The 27419-nt window shown below is 32.2% G+C and overlaps 2 protein-coding genes across 2 annotated transcripts; one reads left to right on the top strand and one right to left on the bottom strand.

Annotated features, from left to right (window-relative positions):
* Positions 1–3900: 3900 nt before the first annotated feature.
* LOC18040581 (receptor kinase-like protein Xa21) lies at positions 3901–8957 on the bottom strand. The gene is made up of 5 exons (XM_024185184.1): positions 8360–8957; positions 5841–6404; positions 5098–5591; positions 4379–4913; positions 3901–4256 (listed from the first exon to the last, which is right to left on the bottom strand). Exons 1-5 carry the CDS (start codon positions 8955–8957, stop codon positions 3901–3903), a joined length of 2547 nt encoding a protein of 848 aa, XP_024040952.1.
* A 14941-nt stretch (positions 8958–23898) lies between these two features.
* On the top strand, positions 23899–26428 carry LOC18040598 (protein EDS1). The gene is made up of 3 exons (XM_006431390.2): positions 23899–24315; positions 24583–25365; positions 25479–26428. Exons 1-3 carry the CDS (start codon positions 23986–23988, stop codon positions 26193–26195), a joined length of 1830 nt encoding a protein of 609 aa, XP_006431453.1. The 5' UTR covers positions 23899–23985; the 3' UTR covers positions 26196–26428.
* The last annotated feature ends 991 nt before the right edge of the window (positions 26429–27419 follow it).

Consider the following 27419-nt stretch of genomic DNA (forward strand, 5'->3'; position numbering starts at 1 on the left):
AAGTCATTAAGTCCTTTTTTTTTCAACTTAACGGAAAACTTTCAATCTTTAAGTCATTAAGTTATTTAAAAAAAAATTGATATTTATTTTTAACAATTCAGAAAAAAAATAAACATATTATTTAAATTTAGACATTCAGTTCTATTAAAAATTTAAACTCATTCAAATTTATTTAAATTTCATATGAAAAAACAATCACCATCTTAATTTGAATTTACTTATGCATACAACCATTTGGGATCTCATTTTCGTTGATCACACTTCGAGGATGACTTTCACGTCCTTCGACAAATTATTTCTAAACCAAACATTGATTCTTGGGAAATATGACTAGAATGGATAGTGACATGACTGGAGAGACTCCAAGGACCTTGACTTAATAGAAACCATTCATTTCAATTTTCTTCACGTCCTTGCAAAAATCCTACAGTAAGACAGAGTGTTAGACCAGTCACCGACAAACCATATTCTGGTTTTGTTTGAAATTAAAGTGATATAACTTTTAAACTATAGTTGATGTAAAAAAAATTTATAATTATGAAACAAAGGTTACTAATATATCATAAATATAATTTTTAAATAATAATTTTAATAAAATTATTAAAAATATGATAAATTATCAATATAATTTTTGTAAGATATAGCAGCTAGTGTTTAATAAACATTTTAGTGTTGCCCAACCTCAATCTTAAGTAGGGCCTTGGTTTAGTCCAAAATTACCTAGAATGTTGAAAAAAAAAACTAGACTTTAATTATTAAAATACCCGCTGATTTACGTTAGATTTTATTGATTCAATAAAAGCTCAAAACTCGTCTGAAACTAGAATTTAATATTTTTCAACTCCAATGCAAAAGCTCAAAACTCGCATGGAGTTTGAATAAGTGCTTTCAAACTAGTTATTTATTCAATATCGGTTTAAAAGAAGTGATACAGGGTGCTAGAGTGGAAAGATTACAAGGAGTTATTTCTTTTGAAGAGTGATAATTTTAAACATTTTGTGAAAGAAATGAGAATCGAATTTGAGTTTAATGTTGATATGATTTTTGTGTTGATCTTTTAAAAAAATTGAAATTACTAATTTTGGACGAAAATATTTAACTAAATAAATTTTAAACATGATATATGGCATGGTCGAAAATTATATATCGAAATCATAAATACAACTAAGATTATTGTTTATTTGTAAAGCCCAAGTTAGCCCAATTCTCATGACCAGGCCCAATCCTTATGTGATTAAAGTTAACAACATATGTTTGATTTTTGGGAGGCACGTTGATGTTTTCACATCTGGTGGATGAAGTGTGCGATAATTCATGTGACCTGAAAACATCTCGTTTTATAATTTCTCTTCCAAATGATGAATTTATATTGATAGTATATTAATTGAATACAAATTATGTATCTCAAATTAAAAAAAAAAAACATATTATTATTTATAATAAAAAATTCTCAAATACAGACATTTACATTGTAAAATAGATTATTCATATAAAAAATTTGAGATACAAATTTATATCCTAATATTACGTGACAACCGTATAAATTTATACACATAAATAAGAAATAATAAAATTACAAAATTTTGTATAAATAAGAAATAATAAAATTACAAAATTAACTATCTCATAACATTATCAGACTATTATAATCCAAATTTGTAATGCCTATCGTTATTCTTTCGGAGATCCTTAATTTTGATGACGAATTGGGTTGGGGCCCTCATTAAGAACGACTCAAACTATGTCTTTACCTATGATTTAGAAAATGATAAGGGTCTCAATGTTATTATACCGTTATTATATAAGTCATTTCATCCTCAAGCTCAGGGGAACGTCGTCGTGTTAAAAACCTTCAAAATTGAAAAGCTCTGTTTGAAGCTAGTGAGCAGAACACCCGCTTTCTCTTCCCTCGTCCAATATTTTCCCGGAAAATCGAAAGCTTTCCAGGAAACCAGACAGAACGTAACTGTTTCGACAAGCATGGAAGAATCAGAATCGAATCGTGTAGCAGAGGAAGTTAACGAGGCAAAAATGAGCAGAAAGGAGAAGAAGAAGATGGCGAAGAAGAAGAGGAGGAAAGAGAAGAGGAAAGAAATGGCGGCGAAGGAGAGAGAAGAAGAGGAAGCGAGGTCGAAGGATCCGGAGGAGCGGAGGAAGTTCGAGATGATGATTAAAGAAGAGGAGGAAAAGAGAGAGAGAGTGTTGAAGGAGTTTGAGGAGAGAGAGAGGCTTTGGATTCAAGAGATGGAGTTGAAGAAGAAGAAAGTAGAAGAAGAAGAGGAGAGAAGGAAAGTTATGGAAGATAGAGAAAAAGAAGAGGCAGCCATGAAACAATTACAGGTTTGTTTTATTTTATTTATTAAAAAGAATTTTGCAGTTTTTGTTTGGGTTGGTGTGTGTGTTTGGCTGCTGGGAAAGTTGGAGGAAATAGGAAATTTAATAGAATTTGTGGCCGCTAGAATTGATTTTTCCGGAGTTATTTTTGTTGTAAAAATGGAAATTAAGTATTTTTGTGAGACTTGTTACCGTTGTGAATTTTTGTTAGGCTCTTTGAAAATGTTGGAATGGGAGAGAATGCAATTCTAGGTTTAATTATCGATGGGTATTCAATATCTTGCAGGTTGAAAAGGAGAATGAATGTGATGAGGATGATGATTGGGAATATGTTGAAGAAGGGCCTGCAGAAATTATATGGCAAGGAAATGAGATTATTATCAGGAAGAAAAAAGTTAATTGTTGTTAAGGATATTTTACGAAGTTTTCAATCTTTATTTTATATACATGATTTTATTGGAGTAATCAATCTCCATAGTGATAATAACAAATAATAATAGAAAACCTTCGTTCTACAAATTACTATAGTTTAGCCCAAAAATTAAAAAAAAAAAAAGGGCTAACAAGTTTTATTTGCCAAACATAGTGACAAATTTTCCATAAAAAAGTAGCAGTACAATGGTAGGTTGTATAGCTAGTTAAAGTTACAGTACTTGGTAGTGATGCTTGGATTTTAGGTGCTTTCAAAAGAAGCCGATCCAAGGTTTTGGAAAAATCACATATAGGTCCTTCCTATCATTAGATGTATTTTATTTAGTACTTTTTTTTTTATTTTGTCTATATCTCAACCTTCAGATCATTTTTCTCTAGCTTATCCTCTCACTTTTTACACTCCAATTTTAATGAAAAAAATTAAAAATGTAATATTATATGCTTGAATTTTTTTTACTCGAAATTAGAATATTATATTTGGCGATATAATTATCTTAAGTTCAATTTGTAAATATATTATGTATAATGTTTAATTTAAACTTTTAATTTTCTCAATTAAGTGTTTAATTAATTGCGAGGCAGGGCAAACCTTTAACCCAGAAATAAGGCAAGATTGATAAAAGTACATACTATAATTTATAAAAATACTTAAAAGTACATATTCTTAAAAGTACATTTCTCTTAACTTGGCGCTTAGTCGAGATCATTCGTTGGAAAAAAAAAAATAGTTTATCTAACAAATAATTAAATGCGACGGCGTTTGAGACTGGAAAAAGAAAAATAAAAAATTCAAGTTTGAACCATTTATTTTTATCATTACCTCACATCACTAGAATAATAAAAGCTAAGAAGGATAGAAGAGGAAGAATGAGGAGGATCCAAATCCATAATCTAAATCTAATTTTTTTTTTTTTTTGGTTTTGACCACGAGGTATTCTGGGGAGGACCCCAACTGTGGGAAGCACCTTTAAGCCCGTACCACAACCCAGATTAGAAGTCCCCGCTCGAACCGAGAGGCACATGTTCTCCCAATAAAGGCGACTTCCCTGCGACTCGAACTGGGGAGCAAACCCAGTCAAGCCACTTAAAGGGACTTCATTGCCAGTGGAGCCAACATTTTGTTGGTCTAATTAATTAGTTATACTCACTAATATCATTTAGAAATTTCAGTTTAATCTTGTTGAGCTTGGCTACGGCATCTTTCATACATATCCTCTGGTCGGGTGAATCCATGCTACAATCCAAAGCCAAATGCATGATGCTCAGCATACAATCCATTTTGGCTGCAAAAGCTGGCTCTTCTAGCAGCAAATTTTCATCCACAACGTTTGTCAATCCATGAGGCAATGACTCCTTCACCCAGTTCTTTAAACTCATTTCTCCAGCAAAAAATTCATCTGTGGGTTTCTTTCTTGTGAAAGTTTCCATCAACAAAACACCATATCTATAGACATCGCATTTGGATGAAACAATTCCCTCTGATCCGTATTCTGCAAATTTAAAAATTTTCAATTTATCACACGTTATTAATTATGATTTAAATGACTAATAAATTACTATAGTCTTAATTTTATTAAAAAAAAAAGATTATAATATATTCTTGAAAGATTACCTGGTGCCATGTACCCAACGGTGGCCATTGTCATGGTTCGTGTCTCAAAATTTTCTCCATCACCTAAGAGTTTGGAAATGCCAAAATCACTCACATGTGCCACCATATTTTCATCCAAGAGAATATTACTGGGCTTCAAATCACAGTGAACCACAGATGGGGAATAACCGTGATGGAGATATTCGAGAGCAGATCCCACATCTATCATCACATTCAACCTCTCTTGGATATCTAGAAAATAGTTGTGAGAATACAACCACTTCTCAAGACTACCATTGGGCATGAACTCGAGTACCAGAGCCTTAAAATCAACATTACTGCAGCTACTAAGAATCTTTACAAGGTTTCGGTGGCGAATGCTTCTCAATACTTCACATTCAGAGTCAAAACTTCGAAATGCTCTCTCCAACTGTAAGTTGAAAATCTTTATAGCAACCTCAGCCCCATCCGAGAGTATCCCTTTATACACTGAGCCAAAGCTACCTTTACCAAGCAAGTTGGCATTCATCAAATCCATTTGTTGCTCGTTCAATTTCTAGATACGAAATTCTTCTCCACGTTGCCAGAGGTGAAAAATCTTCTTGATGAGCAGAATTCATTGAAGCCTTATTGCGACGTCTCATGAAGACAACAACAGTCATTATCAACAAAATGGACACGATTGGAGGTAAGACATATTTGAGGAAAAGTGTAACAATGGCTTTCTTGGATCGTCTTACGGTGCCATCATCCTTGCAGGGTGGGACTTGTAGTCTTGGTGAACCACAAAGTGCATAATTCCACATAAACGATTGAGCCGAGAAGTTTCTAAAAGGCCCATTTTCAGGAATTTTCCCTTCCAGTATATTGTGAGACGCATTCAAATGTTTGAGATATAAAAGTTTCTCCAGTGACTTAGGAATCTCACCAGAAAGATTGTTACTAGAGAGATCTAAGATTTCCAAGCTTGTGAGATTGCCAAATGACTCAGGGATGTGACCTTGAAATAGATTACCAGCTAATGATAGATTAAGAAGCTCTTGAAGGCCGCCAATGGCTGTTGGAATATCACCCGATAATTGATTCCTTGATAAATCTAAAAGTATCAAGGCCTTCAAGCTCTTCATACTTGAAGGGAGAGAACCAGTTAATGAATTTGATGACAAATCTATTTGTAAGATGCCTTCGAGAGTCCACAAGGATGATGGTATAATAGAGGTGAGATTATTTGAGCCTAAGAGAAGAGATCTTAGAGATGTCAAACTTGCCAAGCATGGGGGTATAGATCCAGTGAGCTTATTTTCATATAACAACAATGAATTCAACCCCTTTAAGTAGCAAAGCTCATATGGAATGGGTCCTTGCAAATTATTCTGACGAAGACTTAGACTTTGGAGCTTCTTTAGTCTTCCTTAACTTGTTGGAATTGTTCCATTTAACTCATTGTTTTGGAGGCTTAATGTTATCAAGCCATGCAAATTACCAATTTCTTTGGGAATGTTGCCCTTGAGCTGGCAATCGTATGCGAAGAATTGCTCAAGAGATGAAGAGAAATTCCCAACTGATGGTGGAAGGATGCCACCAAATGGATTAAGTGCTAAAACGACTCGTTTTATATCTCTGCAATTTGTCAAAGAAGAGAGAAAACTCCAATCTTCTTCGGTAGATGATGACGTTCCCGGGATGGTCAAGTTGTTTCCCATAATGGTAAACCTCACCAGGTGTCTCAATTTTCCAAATGTGTTTGGAATGCGGCCAGAGAAATAGTTGAAGCTCAAGTCTAGGGCATAGAGTCTAGAAGCATTGGTGATGGAATTAGGAATTGTTCCGATAAGTCTATTTTCGGACAAGTCAAGAATCTCCATGTTCTGAAGCGAGTAGCCAGCAGTTGATGGCAGGTGGCCTGAGAGTTCATTTGCTGCTAGGGTAATAAGATTTACGGTTGACAAGTTGAAAATGGTGGAGGGAATATGACCAGTTAATTTGTTGTGAAAAAGAAGAAGATTTTGCAGATTTTGTAGATTGCCAATCTCGTCTGGAATTTCACCTGCCAGAATGCCAACATTGAGGAGTTATATAAATTTTGAGCTTTTCAATTCTACAATAACAGATGTGCTTATTAATATCAACAAAGAGATTGATGAGTAATATTTATTTATTGTTAGGTGTGAAACAATAAATATAAAAGTTAATTACAGAATAATTTTAAGATCGGTGAAGCTGCATTCCTTAAAATTAAATTTCATATACTGGTTCATAGGAACTAGACCATATGTATGGCATATTAGTGGAGATATAAATTTTGTATCTTAATATTTGACTTGATAATTTTGAGAGTTAAAACATGAGTAAAACAAATAAAAAAGTTGTATATAATTCAAAATTTATTTTATATAAATTAAGATATAACCAATAACAGAACAACTAAAACTCCAACAAAAAATCATTCTTAAAATAAAAGAGCATGCATGAAAATTTGATAACTTGTGCATGAAAAAACAAGAAAAAATATACAATAATATTAGAATCCTAATATTTGGCCCTCGAGTATTAAACTAACGTAACAAGTGATCTTTAATTGCTACCTCATACTAAATATTAAGGGAAATTATCATTGCACCACTTTTGTTTTGCTTCATATTCATCCAACCACCACAAAATTGTAACATGTTCTCTGCACTACCTTTCTTTTCACATTTGTATCAACTAACCACTTTTGCACTAACACTGTTAAATAATTTAAATAAAATGATAATTTTACCCCTAAATAAATTAGAAGACCATTTTATTTTATAAAAACTTTAAAAAAATTATAATTATAAAATATCCTTAAATTTAATAAAAATAAATCCCAAAATTAGAATTTTTATTTTTAATAAAAAATATTTTAATATAAATTATAATTATAAAAAATTGTGAAATTTTGAGATTTAATAAAAATCCCCTAAATTATTAAAATTTTAGGATTTATTCTTTTAAGAAATAAATTCAGTTATTTTAATAAAATTTTACAAAATTATAATTTTTTAATAACATTTTACAAAATTATAATTTTTTAATAAAAATAATTAATAAAATTTTGTAAAATCTAAATTTAATAAAAATCAATTGAGCACCTCTATTTGGGATTTATTTTTTATTAAACTTAGGGATATTTTTATGATTATAATTTTTTATATTTCAAAATTTATATAAGATAAAATAGTCTTTTAATTTATTTGAGGGTAAATTTATCATTTTATTTAAATTATTTAACAATGTTAGTGCAAAAATGGTTAGTTAATACAAATGTGAAAACAAAGATGGTGCAGAGAATATGTTATAATTTTGTGGTAGTTGCATGAATATAAGACAAAATAAAAGTGGTGTAATGATAATTTCTCAAATATTAATAAATAATCTGATTTAATGGAGCCTCATCAGTTGAGACTCAACTTGTGTCATTCATTATGTGGTTGATAATTTTTTCTAATTTCCTAATGAATTGCATATATTATCTCATAATCTGATCGATGAATTCCATATCATTTAGTATGAAATTTTGGGGTTTGTACCACTTTCTAAAAAAAATTAATTTTACCCTAAAGATTTATGATTTTTTTTTCCTTTTGAAGTACTTAGAAATTGATGCCACGGGCTAAGCTAAAAAACTGAAATCTCGTTCTTTTATATCTGCTGTTGGGTGCTGGATTTTTTCCTTAAAATTATTTATTCATGTGTAGATTGTAAAAGTAGGAGTACCGGTAAAGCGTAAATAAACTTTTTAACCCATACCATTCGAACATGAATAATCAGCTAAAAAATTAAATTATTTGAAGACTGTTCAGCCAATTAAGCCCCTATGGCTCAGTCCTTCTCTTTCTTCTGCTACGGATCCCTCTCGAAAGAGCAGGTCGGATTTTGATTTGTGTAGTTTCTAGCAGTAGTTATTGCACCATATTATAAAGTGTGTTCTGCAAATTGAAATGGAAGCTTTAAAAAGACGAGGTGGAAGGCACGTACCTTGAAGGTTGTTATTACCAAGATTTAGATGCAAGAGCTTACTCAAATTTCCAATCTTGGTGGGAATTTTCCCACCAACAATATTGAACCTCATCTCCAACGTCTCCAGCTTTGATAAGTTGTACAGATAATCCGGGAAGGGACCTCTGAAGCTGTTATTGCGAAGACTAAACATTCGTAGTTTCGGCAAGCTGCCAATCCAGGATGGAAGGACTCCACTCAATTGGTTGAAATTGAAATCAATGAGTTTGAGCCTTCGTAATTGCCTCAATTCATTAGGCAGATGGCCATGAAAATTGTTACCACTAATATTAAGAGACACCAGAAATGAAATATTTCCCAAGTGTGCCGAAATGGGGCCTTCGAGACTAGAATCTGAAAGATCCAATTTTGTGACTCTATGATGACGAGTGTCACAAGAAATGCCGACCCACCTGCATACTGGATAAGAAACTGACCAATTGTACGTCAGGATACCTCGAGGATCAATGAGTTGCTCTTTGAATGCAAGAAGAGCATGTTGATCCGTCGTTATGTTTTTAACACTACTCGCAGGCAAAGCTAAGCTGGACACGATGAAATAGCGTAAGAGCAACATTATTGGTGCAAAATATAATAAGCTCATTTCGATCTCCATATATAGATTTAGACAACTTTTAGTGCTAAGCGAGTAATAGCAATATAGCATACTGCGCATACAGATACTTATATAGGTAGAGCAAAAAGAAAAATTATATGGTGTTCACATGTTGCGTGATCTACAAGCTATTGAATCAGACTTTACGGGAAATTCGTTGATTGGTCTTCTGGAAAAACTAAACTAGTCTGAAACAATGACAATGTTTTCCCAATTGTCATATTCTCTCTGGGGAACATATTGGGTGGGTTTAGAGCGTCAATTGCTCCGTTTCCATGTGAACATGCAAAAATTGCTATTCTCCTAGAGCTGTTAATTTGTTTTTTTTTTTTTTTCTTAGTGATGAGGACTTTTTTAACGACGGCATATATAGTAAACAAAGTCGTTATAAAATTATTCCATGAGATCTTTAAGTTAGATATTTTCTGTCAACAAAGACTTTTAAATTAGATGCATTTAATTATATGTATTATTTAGATGTACCATTCCAATTTGTTGTTTTCAACACTAGTCATGAAAAATGTAAAATCTCAATGTGTAAATTTTATATGAACCATACTCTTTAAAAATATCTCATTAACTTATAATACATTATTTGTAAACTGAATCACAAAGTTGTTAATGCTGTCCATAAATAGATAGTTTTTAATTGTTAGTTATTTTTATATAATGGTAGATAGTATATGGTGAATGATATAATGTAAAATAGTAAAATATGGTGAATGATATAATGTAAAATAGTAAAATAGCATGAAATTTGTCAAATCACACACAATGAAAATTAGATAAATTTTAAATTATTATTGAGATTTGAGAAAAACGATTGATTGTCATTGTTTTTATTAATCAATACAAAGATTGATTGTCAATCAACATAAAGATGGCTTTACTCTTTGTTAATCAATCATATTCCCAGATACCATATCAATTGTATCATTTCCTTTTTTTTCATTCATTAATTATATATTTTTTTATTTTTGAAAGAATTCATTCATTTTAGATATTGACCATTTGTGCTTATTAAAATGAATTTCATGAATTTATGTTCTTCGTCAATCGTAAGATAAAAGCATTCTATATATATGAAGATTATTTTGTTTAACTTTTCACTATACATATAATTTATCAAAATCAACAGTAATGCATTACGGAATTTATATCAATAAAGCAATGTAATTATAATTTATTGAAGCTTGAATGAATGAGGGAATTAACGACTAAAAAAAAAGGTATATGATCATCGTAGAGGGACATAATAAATCTTACCTTTTAAAACATTGGTATTTCATTTAAAATTTAGCAGGACTTAGGGGCTGTTTTTTTTCTTAATCACTTAATTGACTTAATTTCAATTGGTTAAGTCATTAAGTCCCTTTTTTTTCAATGTAATGAAAATTTTCGGTCTTTAAGTCATTAAGTTATTTAGCCAATTTTGTTTTACCTTTTTACTTAATCTAAAATGTCTAAATGATATCGTTAGAAGATATTCTCTAAAATATCCCTATCTAATCAATTAATTTTCATCCTTAACTAAATAAAATTTAATAATTAGCATTATTACCCATTTGTATAACTTGTGATAATATAGTGGTAGAATATTATTATTTTTATCTTTTTATTTTCTTCAAATTAACATTATTTATCTTAATAATTTTTTTATAAATATTTTTCATATAAAAACGTCATGAACTATAATAAAATTGATTAACATATACTAATTTAGAATATAAATGGTTGTATTTAATTAACTATGATTTATATTATGATAATATATTATTTTATTTAAGTTCTTTGAGATGTTTATTATTTATTTAACATTTATAATTTGTAAGGGAACAAATATAAAAATATTAGTTTTCAGATTTTTAAAATAAAAAAAAACAATTTAATTTTTTTTTAGCAATTCAGACAAAAAAAACAAGCATATCATTCAAATTCAGATATTCAATTCTATTATGAATTTAAACTAATTCAATTTTATTCTGAGTTCAAATAAAAAAAAAACAAACGCCATCTTAATTTGAATTTACTGACGTATACAACCATTCGGGATCTCATTTTCGTTGATCACAATTCGGGGATGACTTTCATGTCCTTGGACAAATTATTTCTAGACCAAACATTAATTCTTGGGAAATATGACTAGAATGGATGGGGACATAACTGAAGAGGACTCCGAGGACCTTGACTTACTAGAAACCATTCATTTCAATTTTCAATTTTCAATTTTCTTCACGTCCTTGCAAAATTCCTACAGTAAGAGAGAGTGTTGAACCAGTCACCAATGAACCATACTCTAATTCTGTTTAGAATTGAGGTGATACAACTTTTAAGTTGTAGCTGATATAGAAATTACTAAATCTTTTAGGTTATTTTTGAAAATAAAACAAAATTATTTATTTTTGAATTCATGTTACTATCAAAGATTTTTTCTTAATAAAATTAACCATAACACCGCGTGGGATAACTCTATGTGAATACTTTTTAGTGAATTTATTTAAGGGTTTCAAATTTCAGCAGACTCTATTAGCTGCAGTTCTTCTTGTATGAATAACTTTCTTTTAAAAGTATGGAATAATCTACTAACAGTATTATTTGCATGAATTACGTTCATGCAAACATTACTTATCAAAAATTATTTGCATGAATTTTACCATATATGAAAATAATACTTGAATATATGTGGTATACATATATTCAATCTCTAAAAATCTTGGGTAGCTCTTGTACTTGACTAGAGGAGTATATTTTTTATAGTAACATTGTGCGCTCATCTACTCACGACTCAATCTTCGCATAATGTTGCAAATCAACCATATTTGCAATCTCCTGATTAAGGCCATTCAGGAATCGTGCTATTATAGCTTCTCTATCTTCCTCCACATTTGCTCTAATCACTACAAGAAAAAGGACCTACTATGACAAGTAAAACTGTCATAGTAGGGGTTGGATTACGGTTGTTCGTTGTAGCCAGCGTTAAGAATTAACGACAGAACAATACCTATCACAGCCTGTGATAGATATAACTAGTCACACAACTATCATAACTTTATAAGAAGGAAATATAATAATTTTGAATTTGACCCCCTTTTTTTAATTTGGCATGCTATATTTTGAACTTTTAGCGGGAAATCTTAAATTTGGAGCGAAAATAAAAATAAAAATAAAAATAAATTGAATTTTTTTTACAATTAATTCTGAAATTAAAATTATAATTAATAAAAATGACTATTTTGTTACTACCATGAAATCATTATCATTTTTAAAAAAATCTTTTTAGAAATTAAAATTTCATAATTTAGTTAATTAATTAGATTGTTGAAATGAATATTACAAATAAAAATTCACTGACAAAGAAAATGAAATGAATAACACTGAATAATTATTGATAATTGTCAACAAATATAATTTATCCAAATACAAGTGACAAGCCCAAAATAAATAGAAAGTATGTAACAACATAAAAACCAAATTTCAGCAACATGTAGAAGACTAGCAATTTTGAGACTAATGAACCATGATCAGTTCATTTCCAGCAACACAACCAAGCCAACAACACTGATCAGACCAAAAAAAAATTCATTCTAGCAGTTTTAGTAAAGCATACAACAAGTACCAATCTAAGAAGCTAAACGTGCAAAGATGCACCAATACTCAGGACTTGTTTTGGCATCAAAGAAAAAAGATGGCCAACTCCAGCAATACCCACCATCTTTATCAAATTCCAACATAGCAAGTGTAACAAGGTAGGTAACTGCACAAGTAAAATATAACTTTATCAAATTCAAAGTCTGTGACAATGCATATAGATTAGAATACTAGGCAATAGAATAATAGCTAGCTGAGGATCGAATGGAAATTTTTTGAAATTCATCAAATTTGATCTCAGCTAATAAATTACCTAGGTGGCTTCCCCTTTCATACCAATTTAGTATATCTGAGTTGTGTCACTCTCAAAATTGTCAGGGAAGTGTATTGTGTAAAATAGCTTTTGCAGCATATTTTTTGAATCATATCTTCAAAAATCCTACATCCTCAATAGAACTTCAAAAGATAACCAGACATAATCAATCAACACAACAAAAATGTTTACCTAATTGTAATGTGAAAAAAGTCATGCCAATAAATCAAAAGCAAATCAATATTACAAGTAAAACTCAATGAACATAATTTTAATTCAAAATAGAGACATAGAACTAGATTCAAGTACAAAAGTCTATGGCTATGGTGCAAGGATGAGGACTTTTATGAAGTCGACCAAACTTTCAATGAATGATTCAAGGAAATCAGTAACGAATAGACTCTGTGCAGCAACAAATATTTTTCAATCACATATATGCCATCCACGTTTCAGACACACTTCTTGGAAACAAGTCAATGTCTAGATAAAAGGTGAACCATAAAAGAGTATAAAGTGCACAAATTACCCCAGAAGAATTCATATGTTACTCCCATGCTTTAAAAACTGACTTGACACTCCCTGGAACAGTCTTATTTAATGCAAACACCTAAAAAAACAATCCAATAAAAACGAAAAAGGAAAAATTACTGAAAACAATTAAATGAAATGAACTGAAAAAACAAACAACAATAATTTCTTTTCAATCCTTGACAATGAAATGAACAAAAAATAGAGCCAACAACAGCTCAGAAAGAAGTAGCTCCCAGTCACAAAGCAAACAAGGCATTCATTCACATGAAGCAGCCCTTCACCAGACCTGTAAAGGACCATAACCCAGCCTATCTACTGCAAAGTACACTAAAACATGGTGGGGAAAATTATCTTAAAACAGCTCCCGGGCAATTACCACAGAATTTTTTGAAAGCTCACTGATGTGATGCGATGGAGCTTCTTTTATGATATGCACAGCTTTTTGGTTTGGCTTTGAGCACAATCAAAATCCAAAAACATCAGTGAGTAAGAAAACTAAGCTAAGCAGATAAGGCCTTTGCAAAACAAATTGTAAAGTAACTAAATGCATACAAAAACAGAAGCATCAAGGTCAAGCTAACCTCAGAAGTAGCATTATTATCTACTGAAGTCTTTGCTTCAACAAATTTCCATGAAGCAGACATGTTACTTGTCCTCAAAGAATCAAGTATTGAAAGGCCCAAATCGATTTTGTTGGCTGCGATAACATCGATGACATAAACATTGGTTTAAATAATTTGCCACATATATAGTTAATATAATTAATAACAGGAAAGCATAGTTGCTGTAAGTAAGGTAATACAAATAACTTGTAACTAAAACTCTTCACCAACACACACTTACATCTTTTGATAGTAGAGATTTAAAGTACTACGGTGCCATTTTTTCTTTCCAATGTAATTTTGCACTAGTCAATTAAATTTTTAACTACATAAATAAAGAGAGTAACCAAGATCTCTTAACTTAAATAATAACAATAAGAAAATAAAATATAGCAACAAGCTACATGCTTGCTAGAACCACTTGGAATATCATTTCAATCTAGCACAAGTAACAACAATAATTTTCAAATAAGTGACAAAGATTAACAAACTTCGAACAAAAACTACTGAAAATCTAATGCTATATTACACAAGCAAAGTACAATATTCTAGTCACTCAAGGAGCTAATATGGTGCTTTTAGAAGCTTAGAGTTGACGTTCAGTAACCAAAAATAAATAAATAAAATATATAACCAAAAAGCAAAAAGCACCAATGCCATGAGTAAATCAGGATTTTATAGAATGCAATAAAACAAACAATAGGTCAAGTTTAAAAGCAAGCAAAAATAATTTAAAAAAAAACCTAAAACAACCGAAAGTGAGATAAATGTTAGATTTGAAAATATACAAATTAAAATGAATGATCTAAATAATTAATTAATCAGAGAGAATTAACCAATCGAAGAGGAGGTGCAAAGCCCTTGGCCAACAAAGAAGATCAACCGCACAAGAACTGAGAAGAAAATAATAGGATCCCCAATTTGAAGACTGAACAAAATGTCAAGGTGATTAGCTGCACAAGAACAAAACCGATATCATTCTATAGGTTCAGGTTTCGTTCATTCCAGCAACTAGTACATTTAAGCACATAAATTTTAGGAAAAAAAATCATTTTCCAACCCAGTGAACAAATTTTAGATAAACCTTTAGTGCTTAGAACTACACCTTTAGTGTTGAAATTGACAAGAAATTTTAATTAAATTAACATGCAAGAGAAAATAAGGAGAATAATTACCTGTGTTAATCGAAAAATTGAGCTTAATCAACGATGGGTTTTTAGTTAGGGTTTTGAAATGCAACTGTTGTGGCACATGTTCAGTGGGTTCTTCGTGTGGATCTCGATGATGGCCAAAATCAACGGTGAGTGACAAGGTAAAATCGACGCCGGGACCTGAGATAAAATCGACGATGTTACTGATGCAAGGGTTTGAGGCGATATGTTGTTATGAGAGTGAGACCGTGTGAAGGTGAGAGACTTTGAGTTTTGGCTAAACACTTGGGAAAAAAACCGATACGAAATGTTTTGTGTTTATTCATTTTTATTTACTTTTCTCTAAACGCTACCGTTTCTTCTTTTTTTTTCCTTTCATTTTTTATTTATCTTGTTTAATAAAATCATTTTAAAAATTTAAGTCAAATCATTTGAAAATAAAGTCAAAATAAAAATTTATTTCAAACTGCCTGACGGCCAAAATTACTATCACAGACTAGTCATCAATTTATGATAATCTAATATCCATCACAAATCTGTCTCACTATTATGATAGAACAAATTTTTATCACAATTTTATCATATTTTATTGACATAAAAATTTTCTATCATAAATCTGTCATATTTCTGTAAAATAAGAGACTCAAGCCAAGAACCGTCACACATGTACCAGTCATCGTAGGTCATTTTTCTTGTAGTGAATAATGACAATCTCCATTTCTTTGTAATAATCCTCTGTACTTCGGCTAACTTGTGCAAGACTTTGTAATTTTTTGTACAAATCTGGATAGTAGTGGTTAAATACAAAACGCCTTCTCATCAACGATTTCATTTTATCTTATGTCTCAATTGGACATTTCCTATTCTGTTTCCTGTATATAACAAGCTTATCCCACCAAGTAATAGCATAATCAGAAAACTCAATCACAATCAATTTTACTTTTTTTTACATCTGAAAAATTATGACAATCAAATATGAATTCCATTTTCTTCTCCCATTCAATGTATGCTTCCAAGTCATATTTACCTTGAAAAGATGAAATCTTCATCTTTATGTCACTTAATCTATGATCCCTATTCCTAGCTCTGCTACCCCATCCATCTCTCCTATAGCTACCCTCTAAGTGCTCCCTTTCATCATACTCATCCTTATAATAGTCATCAATCTCTCCTCTAGTTAGAGCTCTATCCCTCCTACGTGCTTGAGGAACAGGTTGTGGTTACCCCGCACATGTGTTCTCTACTTGATCCAAACGCTTGTGTATATGCTCTAATTTAGCCCTCATCATCCTTCTCATCTCTCCCATCAATGCTTAAATTTCCAAATTATGAGTAGTTGCGGATTGATCCTCTTTATTTTTAAATGGTTAAGGGTTGTGAGACATGGCTAACGTCTGCAAAAGAAAGTTAGAAACAATATAGAAAGGACTTGACCTCACTTCCTTACGTGTTTCACTCAAGAAAATGATTCACTCAATTTCACTCATGTTTCACTCAAATTTATTGGCTTTTACCCTCTAATATGCTCACACCCACTTGCCTTTTTCCACTCGTAATAATTCTTACTCGATTCTTATCAAACTAATCAAACTAATATCAAGATTCTAATAGCAATTCACAATGATTAAACTAAGGAGACTCGAATTTCAAGAGCAAGAATGCAATGTTTACGAAAGGTTGGGTTTCGATTTCGGGCAAAAATTTTCACCATGGGTAAAACTAATTTTGGACTCTACAAGACACTAATAAATGAAAAATGAACAAATGATTTAAGGCGGACGTTGGGGATTTTTTTTTTAGGAAAAAGAATAGGTAAAATTTGCGGATTTAAGGATAATTAAACCACAAAGATGCAAATTGATGAAAAAGAAACCGTAAAAATATTGTTCATGCAATACTATTCACATGGCACTGTTCATGACTCTTTTTTTGTTTTCTTAATACTAGAACAAGAATGAAAAATCTCAAATAAGAATTTAAACAAAAAAGAAAGATGAATATGATCTTAGTGCCTAAGCTCTAATACTAAATGATACGAACCTCGTCAAGAATTGACGCGACCCTAATCAATTTAATCCCTAAGATCGGATCTAAACTTGAAATTGAATGAGTACTTAAAACCACATCCTTGGAAGGACTAACAATCAAAGAAGCAAAATTGGTGATTCAAATTCAGAAAGCTCGAAGCCAAAAGAGAGGGACAATGAGTACTTAAAACAAGGATTGCCCGCAGTGGAAGGCCTGAGCAATGAGTTCACCAATGTAAAGAAAGCAGCTAGGATAGAACATGACACATTCATCAATACCTGCTCCTCACTTGGATCCCGCGTAGTAGAAATTCGGCAACTAGTAACACGCTGTGCTAGCAGTGAGAGAGGCGGCTTTTTAAAGGAAATGAAAGCGTTTCTGGAGGATTGTGAAGAAGAGCTTAAGCTAGTGAGAGAAGCAAAATAGGACTATGGAACTTGTTAAGCGGACAACAGAGTACCACAAAGCAAGAGGTTCCAAAGAAAAATAGGAGCACCCACTTCAACTGTTTGTTATAGTAAAAGAATTTCTGAGCATGGTTGATAGAGTTTGTGCTGACATTAGTCGAAATTTACAGAAGAAGAATGGGACAACAAGCGCATCATCACCACCACCACTGTCACCACCAATAAGAAGTCTAGTGAAATTCATCAACTTGCCAAAACAATTCATGTCAGATATTCGAGCAGCAACATATTCCAGTGAATCAAATGATAGTTTCTGAAGCATGCTTGGAGTAGAAAATTGTTTAGATTGAAATAAAATTGAAGACCTTTCCTAGCTTCCTTTCCAACGATTTTAATTCGCTCTTGGTTGATCTTACAGAGAATGAATGATTTTAAACTCCCATGTCCTAAGGAAAAATTTCCGACATAGATTTATCATATCACCAGTTCTTCAATGTTAAGAGCCAAAGCATAATTTCTCGATCATTGAAAAAGTCAAACTATAACCCGAGACTATTAGCAGATACATATAATAAATTAATTATTCATTTTCTATTATTAGGAAAACTGTCATAAAAAAACCAAAACGATCTAAGTGCCTGTTTGATATGGCTTATTTAATGGGCATAAGTGCTTATTTATTCTCATAAGCTCTTATCATAATTTTTGTTGTTGTTTGGTTATTTTTTAGTAGAGTTTTTATAGATTAAATAAGTTATTTTGTCTCTAATAGGAAAAACTCAAATTTTGAGCTTTTGCGAGTAGAGGTTGAAATTTTTTTTATATGTTAAAATATTAAAAATATCGTCTACTTATTTGACAATCTTTTTTCATTCTTATTATAACATAACATAACAAAACTTGCATATTAAAATAATTTCATAAATTTTTAATAAAAACTCTTGTTGACAACTAAACAATTAAAATTTCTTAGATAAAAGCTCTTCTGCCAAAATCTTTACTTAAATAAGTTTTACTTGAAAAGTTGTACCAAACGAAATCTAAATCTTATCTATTAGCCTGCTAGGTGGGTCCTACAGTAATTTGGGCCGAATTCTGGGTTATCGCAAGGATTTAGGCCCAACTCAATCCAGATCAGCTGCCTGTACCGGGGTTTTTAATTAAAGATGCCTTAAAAGTAGGGTATTTAGTTAAATATACCCCATACTTGAAAATTATCTAGATATACCTTTTTATGTGGTACATTGTCTAAAATATCCCTAAAGAAAAATATAAAACACACACAACTCACCTCCAACACTCTTTACTTCTCACTCTTTTTAACTCCACACAACAAAAACTCACTCCACACTCAAAATCACTCACGAACAGCCAATGTACTGAGATTTTAGTTTGCAGCTGGGTGCATTATTCATCACATGAATAAGGTATTTGAAACTTTATTTTTATTTTGTGTTATTTATTTATTTTGTTGACATTATATTGTTTTTAGGGTTTTGTTTGGTTTGTGATAAATAATAAAGCAACTCACATTCATATGACTGTTATTTGATGGATTTTATAACTACATTCATTAAAACTTGAAGTTGCTGCCAAAATTTTGTTCTGCACCCCGACATACACGACAGCAGTCGTGTATGTATGGATTTACACGACTGTAGTCGTGAAAATGTGCAAAAGATTCAAATTATTATGACACCCTATAATTTTATTGGTGCAAAAAATATATTATTTTCACTAGATATATCCTTTTGCTATTACTGGACTATAGTGGTGTGTTTTAATAAGTTACACGACTACTATCGTGTATGTATGAACTTACATATTATAATTGTACATATATGTAAACTGTTCCAACTGTTATGAGATCCCAGCATTTTATCAGTGCAAGAAAAATATTTTTTGAAGAAAAAATATGTCCTTTGACTATTTATAGTCATGTATTTCTATAATTTACACAACTATCATCATGTATGTATGACTTTTGTCATGTATGTATGAATTTACACGATAGCAGTTGTGCAAGATTGAAAGATATAGTAGCTGTTATGACACATAACATTCTGTTAGTATAAAGATTACATTTTTTTACTAAACATATTCTCTAACTGTTTACTAGACTATAGTTGTGTATTTTAGCAAGTTACACAACTATTGTCGTGTAAACTAGCAATTGCACAACAGCAGTCATGTAAATAGATATATAGTTCCACACTTCATAATATACCTTGTTTGATTTTTTTTTTTTTTTGTATAATCAACTGTTGTATTATTGCAAAAAGTGACTTCAGTATGTATGCCTATTATTCTTTAGAATCATAAGAAATTAGGATAGCATCACAAGGTGAAGAAAAGTTACGCCGTAAGTACTGTAGGTGTGGTTCTTAATGATATAATCGACTAACTTGCAATGCACCAATCTCACTGTCTAACAATGAGCCCGTAGTTAGACTGAATGAAACAAAAACAAGTACACATACTACTATGAACCTTACATACTTGTCATTTTTGTTGTTTTAATTTCTTTAATATCTAAAATAGTTAGTTGATAAATTTCTACCTTTTTTGTTTTGCTGATGGATAAACATGTTTGTGTGGCTTATGTTATTTTCAAAAGGAGGCGACCGGGGCCTTATAATACATGGGTCGAGTGTTTAGGCTAAGGATGCAAATAATTATGATGATTGTGCAGCAACTTCCATTGTATTACAACTTATTTATTATTTGAACATGTATTGGATCTATGTTGTTTGATGTACAATTACTTTTGTTATTTGTCAAATTGAAGTATGATATGTTAAAGACTATGTTGATTTGTTATCATTATAATGAATGTTTTAGGTAATTTTATGTTCTATGTCCACTTACCCAACTACAGTCGTGTATTTTGGCTCTTACTCGACTATTGTCGTGTATATCTGATTGTACTCAACTATAAATGTGAATCTATTAAATACTCGACTATTGTCGTTTATTTATGAAAATACCCGACTAAAGTTATGTACCAATGCAAATACCAACTGGTTATGTATGTTTACAAATACTCAACTGATGTCGAGTATTTGTGAAAATACCCGACTGCAGTCGTGTACTAATACAAATACCAGTTGGTCATGTATGTTTGTCAATATTCGACTGCAGTCGAGTATCTGTGAAAATACCTGACTACAGTCGTGTACCAATGCAAATACCAGCTGGTCATGTATGTTTGCAAATACTTGACTGCAGTCGAATATCTGTGAAAATACTCTACTGCAGTCGTGTACCAATCCAAATACCACCTGGTTATATATGTTTGGAAATACTCGACTGCAGTCGAGTATCTGTGAAAATACTCGACTACAGTCGTGTACCAATACAAATATCAGCTGTTTATGTATGTTTGTAAATACTCAACTGCAGTTGAGTATCTGTGAAAATACCCGACTGCAGTCGTGTACTAATGCAAATACCAGCTGGTCATATATGTTTGGAAATACTCTACTGCAGTCGAGTATCTGTGAAAATACCCAACTGCAGTCGTGTACCAATCCAAATACCACCTGGTTATATATGTGTGGAAATACTCGACTGCAGTCGAGTATCTGTGAAAATACCTGACTGCAGTCGTGTACCAATGCAAATATCAGCTGGTCATATATGTTTGGAAATACTCGACTGCAGTCGAGTATCTGTGAAAATACCCAACTGCAGTCGTGTACCAATCCAAATACCACCTGGTTATATATGTGTGGAAATACTCGACTGCAGTCGAGTATCTGTGAAAATACCTAACTGCAGTCGTGTACCAATGCAAATACCAGCTGGTCATGTATGTTTGCAAATACTCGACTGCAGTCGAGTATCTGTGAAAATATTCGGAGACAGTCATGTATTTGGGCTGAGCATTTCTTGAGCATATATGACCATTCTATTGCATCACATACATTATATAAAATTATCTTCTCTGTCATTAATATACTTAATAAAAAAAACATATGTATGATGTCAAATTAACTTTAATGATATCAAATATCAACAGCATCCCATTGTAATCATTACATCTCATGATAAGTAATAAAAAAAAAATGACACATCAATGAAGTTTTTAAGAGTGAGACACTACGTAGTTTTTTTCCAAAACCTACTCCAAAATAATTTGACAGCCAATGCTTTTTGAAATTGTGCAACATCATCTTGTTAGCAATATGAATTGACATCAAGTCAGTGGGCCAGGACCTCCAAGAACTGCAACAAAAATGCTTCATAATCACTACTAAAAAAATTCATATAAATCAATCGTTAAAAATCACCATTGTTATTGTTAAGTCAAAAAAATATAATTTCAATTTGTAGTAAAAATAATACTTCAAATTTATTATCACTGTCGTAATATATTATCAATCTACTAAATGATCACACTGTCATAATATATTATCAATCTACTAAATGATCACACAACATAAAAGCAACAGATATGAGAACTTTTTACAACTTAAAAATGTTCTATATATAAGACAACATGACTTTCTTAAACTAGCATCTACATGATGAACATAACTATATTATTTCAAGAACAAACCCATCAAATTAAAATATATTGCCAATAACTATGAACTCAAATAATTTTTAAATGAGTTATAAACAAAAATAAGAAATAAACCATCACTACCACATGACATAAAAATCAAACTTTATATATCAAGTATTTTAACAATTCTAAATAAAGTATAAATATTCAAAGGAAATGTTGAATTTTTCCATAACACTCAAACAATTAATTTTCATTAGTTCAATCTGATTAATAAGCTATTAAGTATGTGTATAATTGTCAAAAACTAAAAACAAGCCTAGGACGAGTGTATTAAAGGGCAATTCTCCAATAGTTAACTAGTTGGAAATATATACAACAACATTTGCTGCACAATAATATCAAATCCTAAATGCTATGTGACTTCTTTAGTCAATAGCCTCACAGTGAGACAAATTAATAAAATGATCCAACATTGTTTCAAAATTCACAAGTCGTTCAAAACACATTTATTAATAGTGTACTATCAATAGTTTTATGCTGAAACAAATAGCAAATTGTTAATAAATTAGAATTGCAAAATAAAGGTTCTATAGCAAATAATAGAGAAAACCCAGATTGTAGCATAATGAATGCATACGCAGCTGAAGAAAATTGATATATAATTCCCATGGATGAAGTTCAACTACAAACAACAAGTAAAATTATATAAAGATCTAATGCATAAACTAGTGTAGCCATAACCGAAAATTCATAAGGATAATATTTGTTTCATCCAATTACCTATGAATATTTAATTAGGAACTCCCACAACCATTATTAAAGAGCCATAAAATCACTCTCTTCAATTTCAAATCCACAAGTCAAAGAAGCTTCATTACATTACCAGCAAGAAAGATTATCAGTAAATAAGCAAGATAATGACCAAAATCATGTGGGTAATGACCAAAATCATGTGGGTAATTTGTTTTTTAAAACCCTAATGCATATAACCCTAACAATTATGCACCATAAATTCTCTTTATAAAGTAAAAAATAAGTGTAAATGTGGTTAATGACCTTTAGTTCGGTGAATTTCCAGCCTTTAATTCGGTGATTTTGTAGCCTTTAATGTGGTGGATGAACTTGCAGCAGCAGGAGCATGAACTTGCAGCAGCAGGCGTTGTGTATGGTAGCTCGTGAAGGTAGATTTTGAAATTTGAAGAATTAAATTGGGGTAATTCTGTAATTGCACATTGAAAAAGGTATATAAAAGAAATTTTGAATTATGGGGGTGTAGTTGGATAAATACCTAACCTTTAGGGTATAGAGGGGACAAATCCCTGGCCTGTACCCGCGACAACATGTAGCACAAGCCGCAATGCAGTGATTACGAAGGGAATAGGATCTACAGTTTCAGACAAACGTGTATTGGTTACTGCATTGTTCATCTGCTATAAGCTATTAAATAAATAATCTTAGAGCTGTTATAAACTATAATAGTAGTTAGTTTTCCATCCCAGGAGATGTCTGAACCTTTTTCAGTCTTGGATAAAAGAATTAGATTTACTCGACTAATATTGTTTTATTTGAGAAAGGGGAGAGAAGAAACCAGAAGTGGTTGCATCGTGGGCGGCTTGACTCTTGAGCGAGCTACGAGCTTGACCTGGATCAAAGTGAAAGTCGAGTCAACGATTGGGTAATACCCAAAAAAGGTCATTTCCTTACACAAAAATTTCCAGGAACGCGTTCAAAACTTAAAACAAGAAACATTATATCTCCTCCACGACTTGAAGATAAAAAAGACAATAATAATCAATTATGCAAAGCTTCTAAACCGGGAAATTTTCTCAACAAGTAGTATAACAGTTGTAGAAACGATGGCAAGTGAAAGACTTGGAGAGGTGATAAGCATGAAAGAAGAGGTGATCAAGAAAGCATGCTCGATAGCCATGAAGGCACACGAGTTGCCGGAGAAGCAGCTGTATCTCGTTGAAAAGAATCGGGGCTCATCAGATGTCATTTTCGGCTTTCCAGGTTCTTGGTTTATCAGTGATTGGTTTAGTCGAAGCCCCTTTGGCGAAAAAAAGATCGATCCACATCCACCTCAGTTCGCTTCTCTTCGAAGTATAGGCAATGATCAAGTTGCAACTGTCAATGAAGCTTTTCTTACTAGATTTCAAGCAATTCTGCCTCAGCTACAAAACGAGGTGTGTGATCTCTTTATTAATTAAGTTTTTTTAATTTTAGTTTTTTGGCCCCTGAAAAATCAAAATGCAACATGTACTGCTAGTTAGTAAGTATTGGTGTTGCTTCCTCTTTGGCAATCATCAAGACTCCAAAATAGCTGATCGTTATAATAAATAAACTATACAATTGAATTCGAATGAAACAATAGAAATGAAGCAAACTAATGACAAACTGGAATACAAATATTTATATAAAAATACTGGGTAGTTACTTCGAATCATTCTCAGGTGGGGAAAGCTGTGGCAGAGAGAAAGCAAATAGTGTTTACAGGGCATTCCTCAGCTGGTCCAATTGCCGTTTTAATGACAGTTTGGTTCCTGGAAAATTTGGAAAAATTCATAAAGTCAGACCCCAGCACCAGCCGAATGCCACCTATATGCGTCACTTTTGGATCACCTCTTGTTGGTGATTTCATATTTAACCACGCTTTGAGGCGAGAAAGTTGGTCTCTCTACTTCATTCATTTCGTAATGAGGTATGACATCGTCCCTCGGGTTTTGCTAGCTCCTCTCTCTTCCCTTGAGCCAGAACTGAAAATTATCCTCCATTTCTTGAACCCAAAACATACAACTCCCATGCCAGAACCAACTGAAGAAGCTTCAGCTCTCTATGTGACGGTGATGAGGAATGCATCATCTGTGGGAAGCCATGCGGCCTGTCATCTCATGGGAAACACAAACAAGTTGTCTGATACTTTGTTGAGTTTCATTGAGCTGAGCCCCTATCGACCCTTTGGAACTTATGTCTTCTGCACAGGAGATAGGGAACTGGTAGTAGTGAAAAACCCTGATACCGTTCTGCAGATATTGTTCTATTCTTCTCAGTTGAGCTCTGAAGTAGAAGGTCCAGAGATTGCTCTCAGAAGCGTAAAGGACCACCTTAATTACCAAAGCGAACTGCAGAACTTAGAGACAAAAGGTGTCGCTCATTTAGACAATTTGCAAGGGCTTCCATTGTCTTCCAATGTTGGTGCCGCTGGCCTTGGCCTGGTCCTGAATAACCTTGGCCTGGTAAGTCCGTTTCAAGATAGTTTCAAAATTAGTCTTTCAGTTTTAAAAGTTCCCCTATCAGTTTTTTTTTTTTTTGCCCCCTTGGACTGACATTTTGAATCTTCGGTTTCCAGACCACCAGAGCCAGACTCTGCCTTTGTGCTGCTGGAGAATTAGAGGAGCAAAAATGGAGAAACCAGGAAAAGATTAATAAAAAGAAGATAGATATAGAGAGAGGACTACTAGCACTTGAAGGGTACAAAACCAGGTGCGAGGCTGGCAGAGTCAGCTATTATGATGCATTCAAGCTTTCAAAGGACACTGATGATTTCAATGCAAATGTTAAGAGGCTTGAGTTGGCTGGTATTTTTGATAAGATTAAGGAAATGTTGAAAAGGTATGAACTTCCTGATGAGTTTGAAGGCCATAGAGAGTGGATAGACATCGGAACAAGGTACCGCCGCATTGCTGAACCTCTAGATATTGCTAATTACTATCGACACCTAAAAAATGAAGACACAGGTCCCTATCTGATAAAGGGCAGACCAAAACGATACAGATACACTCAGAGGTGGCTCGAATATGCCCTGAAGATATCGGCAGGATCCAGCGGGGAATCATGTTTCTGGGCAGAGGTTGAGGAGCTCTGCCTCAGAACTATTAATATGGGGCTGTTTGAAGATGTCAAAGCACATATACTGTCCCTGGAGAAGCAGGTAGATAAATGGGTTCAGGATAGGGAGTTAGGTGATGATATATTCTTTGAGGATTCGACCTTCGTCAAGTGGTGGAAAACACTCCCTCAGCTACATAGATCAGGATCATGCATTGCAAAATTCATCAATAACTAAAAAAATAAATCTTAAAGCTATCACCACTTGCTTCTAGAAGTGCAACTATCAACCGTTGGTCCCTGCCCTGGCCGTGGAAGTTGTGTAATTAGTTAACCTAATATCATTAGTTTCTATTTGTAACGTGTGCTTCAATTATAACTCAAGAGTGGAGACTCATTTTGTATTACGACCAAATAAGTCATTAGTGGATTTTTGCCAAATGTTATTAACCAGTAGCAGCATTATTGTTGAAATTATACTGGCTGTCCGCTGGTAATGCATCCATTTCGGGATGCCACGCCGCTACTGTTTGTTCAAGAATTCTGTCATCCTGATACAAAAACAAGGAAAGAAAAATAAGGGCTCTCAAGAAGCAAGCCATTCTCAACGTGCTAAGATACAATGTATCGAATAAAATCATCACTGTGCAGTTATAGCGTAAGAACAACATTATTGGTGCAAAATATAATAAGCTCATATCGATCTTCAGATATAGATTTAGACAACTTTTAGTGTTAAGCGAGTAATAGCAATATAGCATACTGCGCATACAGATACTTATATAGGTAGAGCAAAAAGAAAAATTATATGGTGTTCACATGTTGCGTGATCTACAAGCTATTGAATCAGACTTTACGGGAAAATCGTTGCGTAATATGTTTTCCCAATTGTTATATTCTCTCTGGGGAACATATTGGGTGGGTTTAGAGCGTTAATTGCTCCGTTTCCATGTGAACATGCAAAAATTGCTATTCTCCTAGAGCTGTTAATTTGTTTTTTTTTTTTTCTTAGTAATGAGGACTTTTTTAACGACGGCATATATAGTAAACAAAGTCGTTATAAAATTATTCCATAAGATCTTTAAGTTAGATCTTTTCTTTCAACAAAGACTTTTAAATTAGATGCATTTAATTATATTTATTATTTAGATGTACCATTCCAATTTGTTGTTTTCAACACTAGTCATGAAAAATGTAAAATATCAATATGTAAATTTTATATGAACTATACTCTTTAAAAATATCTCATCAACTTATAATAAATGATTTCTAAATTGAATCACAAAGTTACTGTCCATAAATAGATAGTTTTTAATCGTTAGTTATTTTTATATAATGGTAGATAATATATGGTGAATGATATAATATAAAATAGTAAAATAGCATGAAAATTGTTAAATCACACACAATGAAAATTAAATAATTTTAAAATTATTATTGAGATTTGAGAAAAATAATTGAT

The sequence above is a fragment of the Citrus clementina genome, unplaced genomic scaffold (assembly GCF_000493195.1).
Source record: "Citrus clementina cultivar Clemenules unplaced genomic scaffold, Citrus_clementina_v1.0 scaffold_5, whole genome shotgun sequence".
Taxonomy (NCBI): Eukaryota; Viridiplantae; Streptophyta; class Magnoliopsida; order Sapindales; family Rutaceae; genus Citrus; species Citrus x clementina.